Source organism: Pistacia vera, unplaced genomic scaffold (genome assembly GCF_008641045.1).
Source record: "Pistacia vera cultivar Batoury unplaced genomic scaffold, PisVer_v2 Contig159, whole genome shotgun sequence".
Lineage (NCBI taxonomy): Eukaryota > Viridiplantae > Streptophyta > Magnoliopsida > Sapindales > Anacardiaceae > Pistacia > Pistacia vera.
In genome coordinates, this window is record NW_022195674.1 from 129,033 (window position 1) to 143,785 (window position 14,753).

Below are 14,753 nucleotides of genomic sequence, written 5' to 3' on the forward strand. Positions count from 1 at the left end.
GTCTATCAAATCGCTTGACCACCCAGAGGTAGTTAATTTTCATGACTGTTTCTTCAAAGGGACTGTTATTCATGAACATTATATGATTGAGTTATTAAAAAAAAAAAAAAAACAAAATTGCAAATCTCATGTCAAGTTCAAAGTGTCCATATGATATGCGCTAAAGTGATTCACATTACTAATCTTTATATAAATGTGCATGATGCGGGAAAATTAATAATATTTTTAACATTATATTCGATATGTTGCAATTTTTAAAATTTGTAGCATTAAGATATTGGAGAAAATTAACATCCCCTATTATTTTTAGTCAAATATAATTTGAATGAAAATATAATTATCTCAATAAAATTTTAGAATTAATCATTATAAATTATGAACTGGATCAAATGAAAAAAGTTAATTATTTGAACAAAGTGGTGTTTGGAATTGTTTTAATTATTTTACCTCAAATCACAATCATGGTTTAAAACTCATTAAAAAAAAAAAAAAAAAATAGATAAAAGCAGGCAACATATTAAAACCAAAGATTTTTTATTTCATTTTTTGCCCTCCATCAATCAAATCAATTACATGAAATGTCTGGCCTTCAAAATGGAATTTAATTTACAATCATACTAAACTCTATACAAAGCTTATCCCATATATATATATATAAAGTTGCATACCTACATGGAGTGATCGACACGTGACACATTTTGAAAGCTATAGAATTACTCTATTTTGACACATTGGATTGACATACCAATCAAATTACTCTATCTTGACACATTGGGTTGGTATTTATTGTTATCCTTAAAAGGAAACAAATATTGATATGTAGTTTTAATTGTAATTGTTCTATCTCTTTTTATTGATATCTTTTTATGTTACATACATATATTATGAAAAGAAGTAATTTCATTTATTTAACATATGCATTTCGGTTTCCACTGAACAATCAGTAGTAAATTGATCATAATTTGCACAATAAAAATCCAATTGATGAGAGGATTGAATCTTGAGAAACTAGACATACAGTGCTTTAATTTGATATATTATATGGTTAATTTGGATAACTTTAGCCCCACTGCTGAACAATTCCTTTCAGCATCATATACATTTTGACTTCCACTAAAAAGTTAATAGTAAATTGTCCATAACATGCTCAATAAAAATCTAATTGATAAGAGGTTTAAATATTCAGAAACTATATAGATAGCTGAAATTAAACTATATAATATCCGAATTAAAACTATAACATCGTGTTGAAAGCTTGGTAAGGAAAATAGTAGTTTGTGTAAAGCCAAAGATGACAAAAGTCAATAGTAAATTGTCCATAACATGTTCAATAAAAATCCAATTGATGAGAGGTTTAAATATTCAGAAACTATACAGATATGACTTTAATTTGATATATTATAGGCTTAATTTTGATACTATAGCACTATTTCCGAACTATTCCTTTTATCATCAAACACATTTCAGTTTCTATTGAACAGTCAGTAGTAAATTGACTGTAACTTACTCAATAAAGTCCAATTGATGAGAGCTTCGAATCTTTAGAAACTAGACAGATAGGGATTTAATTTGGTATATTATACACTTCATTTGGATAACTGTAACCCAATTTCTAAACCATTTCTTTTATCATCACACACATTTCGGTTTTCACTGAACAGTCAGTAGTAAATTGACCATAACTTGCTCAATAAAACTCCAATTGATGAGAGGTTTGAATATTTAGAAACTAGACAGATAGGGTTTTAATTTTATATATTATATGCTTAATTTGGATAAATGTAGCCCCACTTCCAAACTATTACTTTTACCATCACACACATTTCGGTTTCCCCTGTTTCTTGATTTCCATTGAACAATGAGTTGTAAATTGGCCACAACTTAATAAAAATCCAATTGATGAGCGGTTTGAATATTGGAAACATTTGATATATTATAAGATGAATTTGGATAGCTATGATCTGCGGCCGAACCATTTATTTTATCAGCACACACATAAAACCAATTCAATTTTAGTGATGACAAAGGAAAATAAATATTGATATGCAGTTTTAATTGTATTTGTTCTATCTCTTTTTGTTGATATTTTTTCATGTTACATACATATATCAAAAACATTTTATTGTTGGATATAACAAATTTTATTTGTATCACAAATATCATCTAATGTTTGTTGCCGAACCGTGTAACTTTAATAAACCATTTATAATATGCCAAACCATTATTATTATCCTTAAAGGAGAACAACTATTGATATGTAGTTTTAATTGTAATTGTTCTATCTCTTTTTGTTGATATCTTTTTATGTTACATACATATATCATGAAAAGAGGTTGTTACTGAATATAACTAATTTCATTTATTTAACAAATATCAACTGATGTTTGAGGCTGAACCATGTAGATTTAGTAATAATTCATTTTATCATCATACACATTCAGGTTTCCACTGAATAATTAGTAGTAAATTGACCATAACTTGCTCAATAAAACTCCAATTAGTGAGAGATTTAAATATTTAGAAACTAGACAGACATGACTTTAATTTGATATATTATATGCTTAATTTGGATAACTTTAGAGCCACTGTCAAACAATTTCTTTTATCATCACACATATTTCGGCTTTCACTAAATAGTCAATAGTAAATTAACCATAACTTTCTAAATAAAAATCCAATTTATGAGAGGTTTGAATCTTTAGAAACTAGACAGATAGGACTTTAATTTGATATATTATATGATTAATGTGGATAACTATAGCCCCACCGCTGAACCATTCATTTTTTTATCACACACATTTTGGTTTCCACTGAACAGTCAGTAATAAATTGACCATAACATGCTCAATAAAAATCCAATTGATGAGAGGTTTGAATCTTTAGAAACTAGATATACATGACTTTAATTTTATATATTATATGCTTAATTTTAATAACTGTAGCCCCACTATCAAGCCATTCCTTTTATTATCACACATATTTTAGTTTCCTCCGTTTCTCTATTTCTACTGAACAGTCAGTAATAAATTAGCCATAACTTGCTCAATAAAAATCCAATTGATGAGCGGTTTGAATATTTGGAAACCAGAGAGATAGGAATTTAATTTGATATATTATAGATAAATTAGAATAACTATAGGCCTGTTGCCGAACTATTCATTTTATCATCACACACATAAAACAAATTCAATTTTAGTGATGACAAAGGAAAACAAATATTGATTTGTAGTTTTAATTGTATTGTTCTATCTCTTTTTGTTGATTTTTGGATTGATTTTTTTTGTTTGATTTGTGATTTTTATAATTATCGTCTTTCTTTATGATGCTATCATCAAATACTTTTTTTGCTATAGGTGGTGGTCAATTCTAATTACAACAAATAGATTTGTATCACATGACCTTTATCTTCATAGCTTCTTCAATGCTTCAATTAAGTTGCCTTCAGATTATACTGTTGGAGTTGTTGTTGCTTTCTATGTGAGTTCTCTTCTCAACATTCTTAATTTTTTTAATTTCTAAACTAATAATTAAAAAAAAAAATTCATTTTCTCTTCTCAACAATCAAAATCAGTTTTTTCCTTTGGCTCTACAAGTCTCTTGTTTAAAAGTTCACATTTTTCAACAATGTTTCTCTTTCTTTGATTGATTTATAGACTTATCAATAATACCCAGTGGGTTATCCTACAAATTTTTTTGCTTTTCTCGACAAAGTTGTCAACTTTTGTTGCAAATTTCAAATGGTGACATGTATGAGAAGAACCATGATGATATAGACTTTGAGTTCAATTTGTGGACATTTTATTTATTGATTTTTTTAATTATCAATTCAATATAAAATTAACTTCAATATAGAAAATATATATTTAAACACACAAAAAAACCAATAATAATGTTAAAAAAAATATATAATAAACATACCCGCGCAATGCAACTTGAAAATGAATATAAGTTATAGAAATTGCGGAAAGTCAGTATAAATTTTAAGTTTAAATAGTTGATCTTGATAATATTCAGGTAATCTTAAATATCATACACGATTCACTACAAAATACTGACATCAAATATCAAAGACATGTTTACAAAAATAATATTAATTGTACAAGGTGATGATTCTAAAAATATAATTAGATCATATAATATCCAGGTGATTATCTCAAGTTGGATGAATGATTTAATGACATCTACCTATAATTAATATAAATAATTATACAGGTACAGGTACAATTATAATTTTTATCTTAACACAACTTTGTATATATATAAAATTTATATTTACTTTAAAATTGGTATAATTTAACAATTATTATGTCTTAATCTAATTAGTTTATTTTGTTAGAATAAATTTGTTTACAATTTATTTCAAAAACATTGAATAAATACCCGCACAACGCGTGGTCCCCATGTCTAGTTAAGTGATATATTAAAATATGATTGGATAAATTTAGGATAAGAGATAGGGAGTATAAGAAATTGTGATGTTTTTCACTTAATAAACAAATCTTATAATAAAGAGTAAAAGACTTTTTCGCACCTAAGGTTTGCCTTAATGACCCTATCACGTATTTACACCCAAAAAGTTTCAAAATACCACTTTTCCACCTAAAGCTTATATTTAATTAATACACAGATTACATTTCACTTTCTCAGATGACGTTCATTGGTTACTAGGAGCCAGGGTAAGAGAGGTATTGTGGAGTGGAGATCGGTGGATTGAATGGTGGTAACCACTTGAATAGTCGTTGTCAGAATCAATTGGAAATAAGTTAATAGCAAGAAACTATAGCTTTGTGGTGACTAACAATAGGCGAGAAATCAGGTGTTGGAGTGAGAGGAGTTTTGTAAAGAGGATACCAAATGTTCAAATGGTGGTGACAAAAATAATTTTCGCCGTCGAAATTGACTTTCAGTAGTAATGAAATATTAACTTTGAGTGGGAAAGTGGTATTTTGAAACTTTTTGGTGGAAAAGAGTTGTTAAGGAAAACCTTGAGTGGGAAAAAGTCGTTTACTCTATAATAAATACAATCTAAAATGTCTTACTATCTAATTAACTCAAAAGTAAATAAGATTACATATTCATGGGTTAAGTGTGAAGGTTGCTGATATATAATAATATTTAAAGATATTCATTCACATGACATCAATGTCAGTGTATGTCCTACGAACCAGTCGTGTTGTCGGTTCCAAGGTATTATATTTTGTATATATATGTTAATATATATATTTTGTATATACATTTTTATCTTATCAATAGAAGAAAGTGTTCTTATTTTACATGTGGTTTATTGCTTAATTTATATATATGTATTACATGTGAAATATCCAGATGATACAAATCTTTAGAATATCAAAATCATCAAAGTATTCCCTACATAGGTAATATTAATTGGGCAATAATATTACATAGTAGGCATGCTGATTGCCTCCGTAGAATATCATGTGATGATATTAGTGTGGGTGATTATAAAAGTTATATCACTAGGGCATTAGCATGGATAAGCGGTTAGCGAACTGTTTATCGAATATAGCCATTTATGATGAATCACATAGACATTTAAAATGTAGTCAATGATTCACCATAAGATCGTATTAGTGTATTATTAATCCTTAGACCTAAGATATCACGGTTGGATTCTGCATAAACGTATATGATTCATATGGTGTATAAACATAAGGCTAATCATATTATGTGTTAATAAGCCGATTTGGCTATGTGTTGTTATGTGTGAGGACAAGTGATAGTCAAGATGGGATCCGTTGACTTGGTATAGATTGATATTAAGTTCTTAGACAAATGTCAAGATATGTTGGAAAAGGGAATTCTCTAACCGGCGTATATAAAATGTTACCTGAAAGGTTGTTTCATGGTGACACGTTCCACATGTATTGATTGTCAATTTGATATATTAAGATAAAGATTTTGACATACCATGAATCCATTAGTAATTAGGATTAGACAACGGAAGGATTTTATTATACAACGCATATGATTATAAAAGGGTTCGTTGGAGTATATCTTCATTGTGACTTAGGGGTTATAGAACATTACTAGATGCCATAATCGGTGGAAGTTTTTTTCATAAAGAGTTATGACAAAACATATCAGAATAGACTATGATATTGGGTCCACGGCTAGACCATAGTGAATCTAAGAGGTCACACATAAAAACTAAGGAGAATGAAGAAATAGTCAAAGAGAGTTGATTATTCAAGGTTGGCTAGCACCTACCAAGGGTAATAAAGTTATTCATATTATTATCATTGAATTAGATTCAATGGAGGGTTATATTAGTTATTATGAATAATTTAAGAGTTAAATTGCTAATTGGAATTAAATGGAATTCCAATTCATAATTAATCATTTCCCTTTTTATTAAATTGAATTAACATGGGTTGTAATTGTAAACATATGAACAATTTAAGGGTTAAATTGTTATGTAACAATTTAAGAGTTAAATTGTTAATTGTGATTAAATGTTAATCCAATGTTATTATTTAAAGAGTTTATAACTTCATAATAATTATGGATTATTTACAACTCCAAAACAATTATGGAATTGTTTAAGGAAGTCCAAAGCAATTATTGAATTGTTTACAAGCCTACAATATAAAGAAAATGAATACTAATTTTAAAAGATAGATCAAAAAATTTCTAAGAACCCTAATGTCTCTCTTGGCCTAATTTCTTCTTTTACCTTATTGTGGATTCTTTGTTTAATTTCTCTTGAAATTAGAGAAATTAAAGTCTCCAAGGTTGCTAAGGACTTAAGGTAACAAGTTATACCTTACTTATTTTTAACTTGATTATTTTTTTTTTTTGCAAAATATGAATATACATGTTATAATATCACATGCATTCCATCTTTCAATCATACCTAACTGAAACAACAGTGTTTGTGAAATATGTTGCTTGATTATTTCCCCAAGCAAGATGGGAATTTATACAATGTACAAGTTACATGAATTAGGAAAGAATTGATCCTAAATAATCAAGGATATACACACAATATTAGTCTACCATATTTACACAAATCAATGGGAATTGGCAATGTACAAGTTACATGAATTAGGAAAGAATTGATCCTAAATAATCAAGGATATACACACAATATTAGTCTACCATATTTACACAAATCAATCTAGGAAATACTATCTCTATTTTCCTAATATATCTTAACAATCAATCTAGGAAATAATATCTCTATTTTCCTAATATATCTTAACGTTCCCCCTCAAGCTGGAGCATATATCTCATATGTTCCAAGCTTGTTACAAATGTATCCGATTCGGGAACCTCTGAGAGATTTAGTAAGAACATCTGCTAGTTGGTCATTTGAGTTGACAAAACTTGTGACAATGCATCCGGATTCAATCTTCTATCTGATAAAATGACAATCAATCTCTATATGCTTTGTTCTTTCGTGAAAGACTGGATTTGAGGCAATATGCAGAACAACTTGATTGTCGCATATTAGTTTCATCTGCTTCACTTCACTACACCCCAATTCTTGAAGAAGTTGTTTCAACCAGATGAGCTCACAAGTCGTGACAGCCATAGCCCGATATTCTGCCTCTGCACTTGATCTAGCTATTACATCTTGCTTCTTTCTCTTCCAAGATATTAGATTACCTCCAATCATGATACAGTATCCAGAAGTAGATCATCTATCTGATGGAGACCCTGCTCAGTCAGCATCAGAATACCCAATAATTTGAGAATGACCCCTATTTTCATATAGCAAGCCTTGTCTTGGAGCTCTTTTAATATACTTGAGAATGCGAATTGCTGCGTCCCAATGACCACTACATGGGGCTTGGAGAAATTGGCTAACCACACTAACTGCAAAGGAGATATCTGGTTTGGTGATCATGAGATAATTCAGCTTACCAACCAATTTTCGATACCTTCCAAGGTCTTCTAATGGCTCCCCTTGTCCAAGAACAAGTTTGACATTGGGATCCATAGGAGAATTTACATGCTTACAGTCTAACATACTTGTCTCCTCAAGAATGTCCAAGGCATACTTCCTTTGTGATATAGCAATACCAGCCTTAGACTGCTACCTCAATCCCCAGAAAATACTTTAGCTTCCCCAAGTCCTTGGTTTGAAAGTGGCTAAACAAATGCTGCTTCAGTTGAGAAATCCCATCTTGGTCATTACCTGTTATGACAATGTCATCAACATAGACAACCAAGTATATAAATTTACCATGATCATTACGGTGGAAAAATATTGAATGATCAGTTGTACTTCGTGACATCCCAAACTGTTGAATCACATAACTGAACTGTCCAAACCATGCTCTAGGTGACTGCTTGAGACCATATAAAGACCGACGTAGACGACACACCAATCCTGACTCCCCTTGAGCGAAAAACCCTGGCGGTTGGTGCATATACACTTCCTCGGCAAGTTTACCATGCAAGAAGGCATTTTTGATATCCAACTGATGAAGAGGCCATTGATACATGGCCACTAAAGAGATCAGGAGGTGTACCAAAGTAATCTTAGCAACAAGAGAGAAGGTATCACTATAGTCGAGCCCATAGATCTGAGTGTACCCCTTTGCAACAAGGCGATCCTTCAGCCGATCAACTTTGCCATCAGGACCAATCTTAACAGTGTAAACCCAACGACACCCAACAACAGTCTTGCTTGACAGTAAGGAAACCAACTCCCAAGTACCATTATGATCGAGAGCAGTCATCTCCTCAATCATGGTAGCTCTCCACCCTAGATGTGCCATTGCCTTGCTAACAGTGTTAGGTATAGGGATAGAAGACAGGTTTGAAGTAAACGTAGAATAAAATGGAGATAAACGATCATAACTAAGAAAATTATAAATAGGATGTGGGTTTCGAGACGATCGAATACCTTTGTGAAGGGCAAGTGGAGGAGTTGCCTCGTCTATAAGAGACATGACTGGAGCAGGCGATGGAGGAATAGGAGATGGGTCATCAGGATTGACCGAGGTACCTGTATCAAGAAGGGAAGTACGATTAGGATTAGTAGAAGGACGAGGACGACGAGAATAAACTTGGAGAGGAGGATGATCCATCGACGAGGAATGAGGGATGGGGATAGGTAAGGTGGCAGGGATAAGATTGCTATTGACGGTGCTTTCAGAAAAGTATGGAGATGTCTCAAAGAAAGTTACATCTGCAGGAACAAAATATTTGTTGGTGGTTGGGTCATAGCAACAGTAACCTTCTGGAGACGAGAATATCCTAAAAAGATACACTTAACGGATTTAGGTTGTAATTTGTCTTTGCCTGGAGTGTAAGCATGAACAAAGCAAATGCAACCAAACACCCGTAAATGTATTGGGTATGGGTCTTTACCAGGAAACAGAATGGAGTGAGGACTCTTATGTTGCAAGACAGAAGAAGGCATACGGTTAATCAAGTAACAGGCGGTGAGAACTGCATCCCCCTAAAATCGAAGAGGAACATGATGATGTATAAGTAAGGTACGAGCTGTTTCAATAAGATGATGATTTTTGCGTTCAGCGACCGCATTCTGTTGAGCAGTATAGGCACATGAGGTCTGGTGAATAATACCCTAAGAAGACATATACTTAGTAAAGGGAGAAGATAGAGATTCCCTAACATTATCACTACGCAAAATCTTAATAGAAACACCAAATTGATTACAAATCTCAGCACAAAAATTCTGAAAGACAGAAAATAACTCAGAATGAGTTTTCATTAAAAATACCCAAGTATTACGAGAATAGTCATCTATAAAAGTAACAAAATAATAGAAACCCAAAGTCAAACTGACACGACTAGGACCCTAGCTGTCTGTGTGAACAATGTCAAACATTGAGATGGCCATATTATTGACTCGCTTGGGAAAGGAAACTCTAGTATGTTTTCCAAGTTGACATGACTCACAATTAAAAGAAGATAATGTAGACAGACTAGGTATTAATTTCTGAAATTTGGCAAGACTTGGATGACCAAGGCGACTATAAAGAATGTTTGTAGATGCAGTAGAGGTGAAGGCAACTGGTGGATTTGGATCGGAGAGGTGGTACAATCCATGTGATTCATGTCCTGGTCCAAACGTCTGACCTCTGTTCCGATCCTGCGCCACAACAGAGTTAGCAAAAAAGGTAACAGAACAGTTAAGATATTTGGTTAACTTACTAATAGAAATTAGATTATATGGACATTCAGGGGCGAATAAGATTGAGTTTAAAGAAATGGAAGGAAGTGGTCGAGCTTCTCCTATTCCTTTGACCATAGTCTGTGAACCATTAGCAAGAGTAATTTTTGATAAAGTGGGAGAAGAGGTAATTTGAGATAAAAGATTTTTATTAGCAGAAATGTGGTCAGATGCTCCAGAATCCAAAATCCATGGGCTAGTGGAGGAGGTCCTGCTCAGATAGGCAAAGGAATTACCAGTTTGGGAGGCACCAGATGAGGATGACTACTGGTTGACAGCTTGATATTGAAGATACTCATTGTAATCAGCCCCAGACAATGTAATGGAGTTAGGTTGTTGGTCTTTAGCATCAGGTAAGGGAAGGAGTCCATCTCCAGTTGCTTGAGCCACATGAGCGGTGGATCGATTAGAAGATTGACGTGGTGGCCCCCCATGCAAAGCCCAACAAGTGTCTCGGTTGTGGCCATTCTTTTCACAATAGGTGCAATGTGGTCTAGATCCCCTTCCTTTTCCCTTTCGAGAACCACTCTGTCCTTGCTGATTTCCTGCCTAAACAGCTAATACAGATGTCTCAACCTCATTAGTATCGCCTAGGTTTAAAGAAAGACGCAGTAATCGACCAGATACATCTTCCAAAGATGGTATGGTAGGGCTAGCTAAAATTTGATCTCGAATAGAACCAAGGTTAGATCGTAGTCCGATTAAGGCTATGACAGTAAAGAATTTGTCACGTTGTCTCTCTTGTTCAGTGGTACTATCAGATACTGGCATAAGGGAATCAAATTGATCTTTTAAAGTCTTTATCTACCCTTAATAGCTCTCCATATCTTGATTATTTTGTTGAAGGTGGACAATATCATAAACAACTCTATATATTCTTTGCACATCATTCGTATACAAAGTTTTGGCTTGGTCCAGACCTTACAACAAGTTTTACAAGATTGAAACAATTAAGCAGTTTAGGGTCTAAAGAGTGCCAAATGAGACTACATAACTGAGCATCAACTTTAACCCAACTAGCCCTCTCAGTAGTAGAAATATCAGTGGATGTTTTACTTAAATGATCATCATAACCTTGCCCTATAAACCATAACTCTACTGAAGCAGCCCATGACGCATAATTACGACTACCCTGAAGCTTGACTGTAGTAATTGTTGGAGAACTAGAAATAAAAGAGAAGAATGGTTTAATATCACCTGATTTGGATGCTTCTGCCATTGTAATCAAGAGAAGTCAGAGATAAATCCAAAACGGTAGAAACACCCTCTGTCAGAGTTGAATCACCAACAAGAAGGAAGAACTGGAGGAAACCGATAGCCTGAGAAGAACTTGAAGATGCCGACGAACCAGGAGAATCGAGAAATAAACTCCCCAAAAGCAAAAAGGAACGCCTCCTTTAAAGATATGTTTTAGGGTTTCTGAAATAGATGGATTTAGAAGAAGAAGAAGGCCAAGAACCAGGTTGGCTCTAATACCAAGAAACAACAGTGTTTGTGAAATATGTTGCTTGATTATTTCCCCAAGCAAGATGGGAATTTATACAATGTACAAGTTACATGAATTAGGACAGAATTGATCCTAAATAATCAAGGATAATGGGAATTTATACAATGTACAAGTTACATGAATTAGGAAAGAATTGATCCTAAATAATCAAGGATATACGCACAATATTAGTCTACCATATTTACACAAATCAATCTAGGAACTACTATCTCTATTTTCCTAATATATCTTAACAGTCAATCTAGGAAATAATATCTCTTTTTTCCTAATATATCTTAACACTGACGATACATATTAAACAATTTTTTATTTTATTTTATTTTAATTAATTAATCATTCTTATGTTGTTTTCATGTGCAATCTCGTTGTATTTAAATAGCCTTAGGGGTTTTGGTGAGTGATGATCGGGAAAGAGAATGGTGATGGTGTGGGGTTGCAACGATGTTGGAATCAGAAACATAATATAAATTTAGATAATAAAGTCGTATTTTAAGAGTTTGTGGGTATGAAAGTGTCATTAAACCATTATTTGGGTGGGAAAAAAGTCATTTACTCTTTATCATAGTTAGGAAAAAAATCCTCAAGTGCGACTAGATTAAGAAATTTTTTAGTTAATTTTTTAATTTGGTAATCTTTTCAAAAGGAAGGTAATTAATATATAGGTTACTCATTTACACATTCATGGGTTAAGTGTGAAGGTAGTTGATATATAAAGATATTCCTTCACATGACACTATACCTAATCATAGACATTAAACAATTTTTTAGATTGAATTAACCATTCTTATGTTGTTTTTTTCTTTTATGACTGATGTGTCTAGATTAGTTTGTGCATATCTTAACTAATCCACAAGATTCATTATTGGACACCGCCCGATAATGGCCCAAGGTTTGAATCTAGAAAGTCAATGAAGGGAGTAAAATTCCTTAACGGCTAGGCCAACCCCTCGGTGTTTCTTATGTTGTTTTGTCTGAACCAATTTATGCGTACCTCAATTGATCTTGAGGATTTATTATTGGATACCTTATAAGCTCAATAGTGGCCCAAGGTTCGAATCCAGAAAGTCAATAAAAGAAGTAAAATTCCTTGACGACTAGGTCAACCCCTCGGTGTTTCTTATGTTGTTTTATGTTAAGAGAATGATGATTGTGTGGGGTCGTAACGATGTCGGAATTAGAAACAAAATATAAATTCAGATAATAAAGTGGTATATTAAAAGTTTGTGGGTATAAAAGTGTCATTAAACCATTATTTGAGTGGGAAAAAGGTCTTTTACGCTTTATCATATTTAGGAAAAAAAGCCTCAAGCGCCGTTAGATTAAGAAATTTTTTAATTAATATTTTTATTTGGTAATCTTTTCAAAAGGAAGGTTATTCACTTACATATTCATTGGTTAAGTGTGAAGGTAGTTGACATTTAAAGATATTCCTTCACATGACACTATACCTAATTTCTTACGTTGTTTTCATGTTAATTAAAGTCTTGAAATATGGGGACTGAAATTCTGAGCTTTATCTAGTTGTGTTTAAATAGCCTCGGAGGTTTTCAACTTCTCTATAATAAAAAGTCAAGAATCCTTCCACTTGTATGGCATCAACCGAATCCGAAGTCGCCTTAAAGTTTCGATTCTTTCAAGTTTACAAGGACGGCCGCATCCAGTTATTCTGGCCGCACTGGGATAAGATTCCACCATACGATGACCCCATCACCGGCGTCCGATCAAAAGACGTAACCATCTCATCAGAACCTCCTGTATCCGCCCGTATTTTCCTACCCAAACTCACAAACCCTAATAACCACCACAAGTTCCCTCTCTTATTCTACGTTCACGGCGGTGGCTTCTCCATGATGTCAGCCTTTTCTCCACACTACCATAACTTCTGCAGCAGCGTTTCAGCTCAAGCTGGCGTCATAGTGGTCTCCATCGAGTACGGACTCTTCCCGGAGCGACGGTTGCCCGCTTGTTATGAAGACTCATGGGCTGCGCTTCAGTGGGTGGCGTCTCACGTTGGTGGAAATGGACCTGAACCTTGGCTGAACGATCATGTTAATTTCAAGAAAGTTTTCTTTGGCGGAGATAGCGCTGGCGGGAATATCTCGCATACTTTGGTGTATAGGGTGGGGGCAATTGGGTTACCAGGCGTGAAAGTTGATGGGGTAATACTAGTTCATCCATTTTTCGGCGGGACGGAAGATGATGAGATGTGGTTGTTCATGAATCCGATTCACGGTGGGTTGAAGGATCCTAAACTGAAACCGCCTGCGGAGGATCTGGCTAAGCTTGGGAGTGAAAGAGTGTTGATATTTGTTGCTGAGAAAGATGACCTGAATGTTGCGGGGAAAAATTACTATGAAGAATTGAAGAAAAGTGGATGGAGAGGCAGAGTTGAGCTTATTGAAAACCATGGCGAAGATCACTGCTTCCATTTGCGTCACCCCACATATGAAACGGCTCTCCAGTTGACCAATAAATTTGTTTCTTTTATCAAAAATGATTCATAGATTAATTATCACTTATTATTCTTATTTTAATTACAATTTTATTTTTTATTAAAATTATATATATATATAAGTTATACTTGGTTATTATTTAATGAGCAAACAACGTATTCCCACATGACGTTTAACGAAATCTCAAGTTAATATTCCTGATTACATTTATTCCAGATTTTCACCCCTAAAAGTAACGCCGTTTCCTTTATTTTGATAGATTTTTAACTTTTCATTATGGCACGGCATATGTTAGCATGCTAAAGTGCTCTAACACTTTTTTTAGCAAAAGATTGGCTCATGTTAGCAAAAAAGACTTACGTTAATAGGGTTTAAGTCGATGGTTTTAGGCTTGTTTCGGTCGATTCTAAAGTTTAAAATCATTTTTAAAACTACCGTAGAACTCCTCATAACCTCCTTTATCAAACTTATAGCTTCACTTACCGACCTCACTCATGATTTTTTACCACTTTAAATAATCATTAACAATGTTAGTTCAAAGATAAAAATCTAGAATAAATACCATCAAGGGTATCAATTCGAGACTTCGCTCAACCTTGGGTGGGAATATGTCGCTTGCTCT

General features: G+C 33.2%; 1 protein-coding gene across 1 annotated transcript; it reads left to right on the plus strand.

Moving 5' to 3' along the window:
* Positions 1 to 13,182: 13,182 nt before the first annotated feature.
* Positions 13,183 to 14,290, plus strand: LOC116125042 (2-hydroxyisoflavanone dehydratase-like). The gene has a single exon (XM_031410774.1). The coding sequence runs from the start codon at positions 13,268 to 13,270 to the stop codon at positions 14,180 to 14,182; it is 915 nt and encodes a 304-aa protein (XP_031266634.1). The 5' UTR covers positions 13,183 to 13,267; the 3' UTR covers positions 14,183 to 14,290.
* The last annotated feature ends 463 nt before the right edge of the window (positions 14,291 to 14,753 follow it).

What these genes read in the sequence shown, in the direction of transcription:
- LOC116125042 (XM_031410774.1), top strand. Translation starts at nt 13,268, where the DNA reads ATGGCATCAACCGAATCCGAAGTCGCCTTAAAGTTTCGATTCTTTCAA.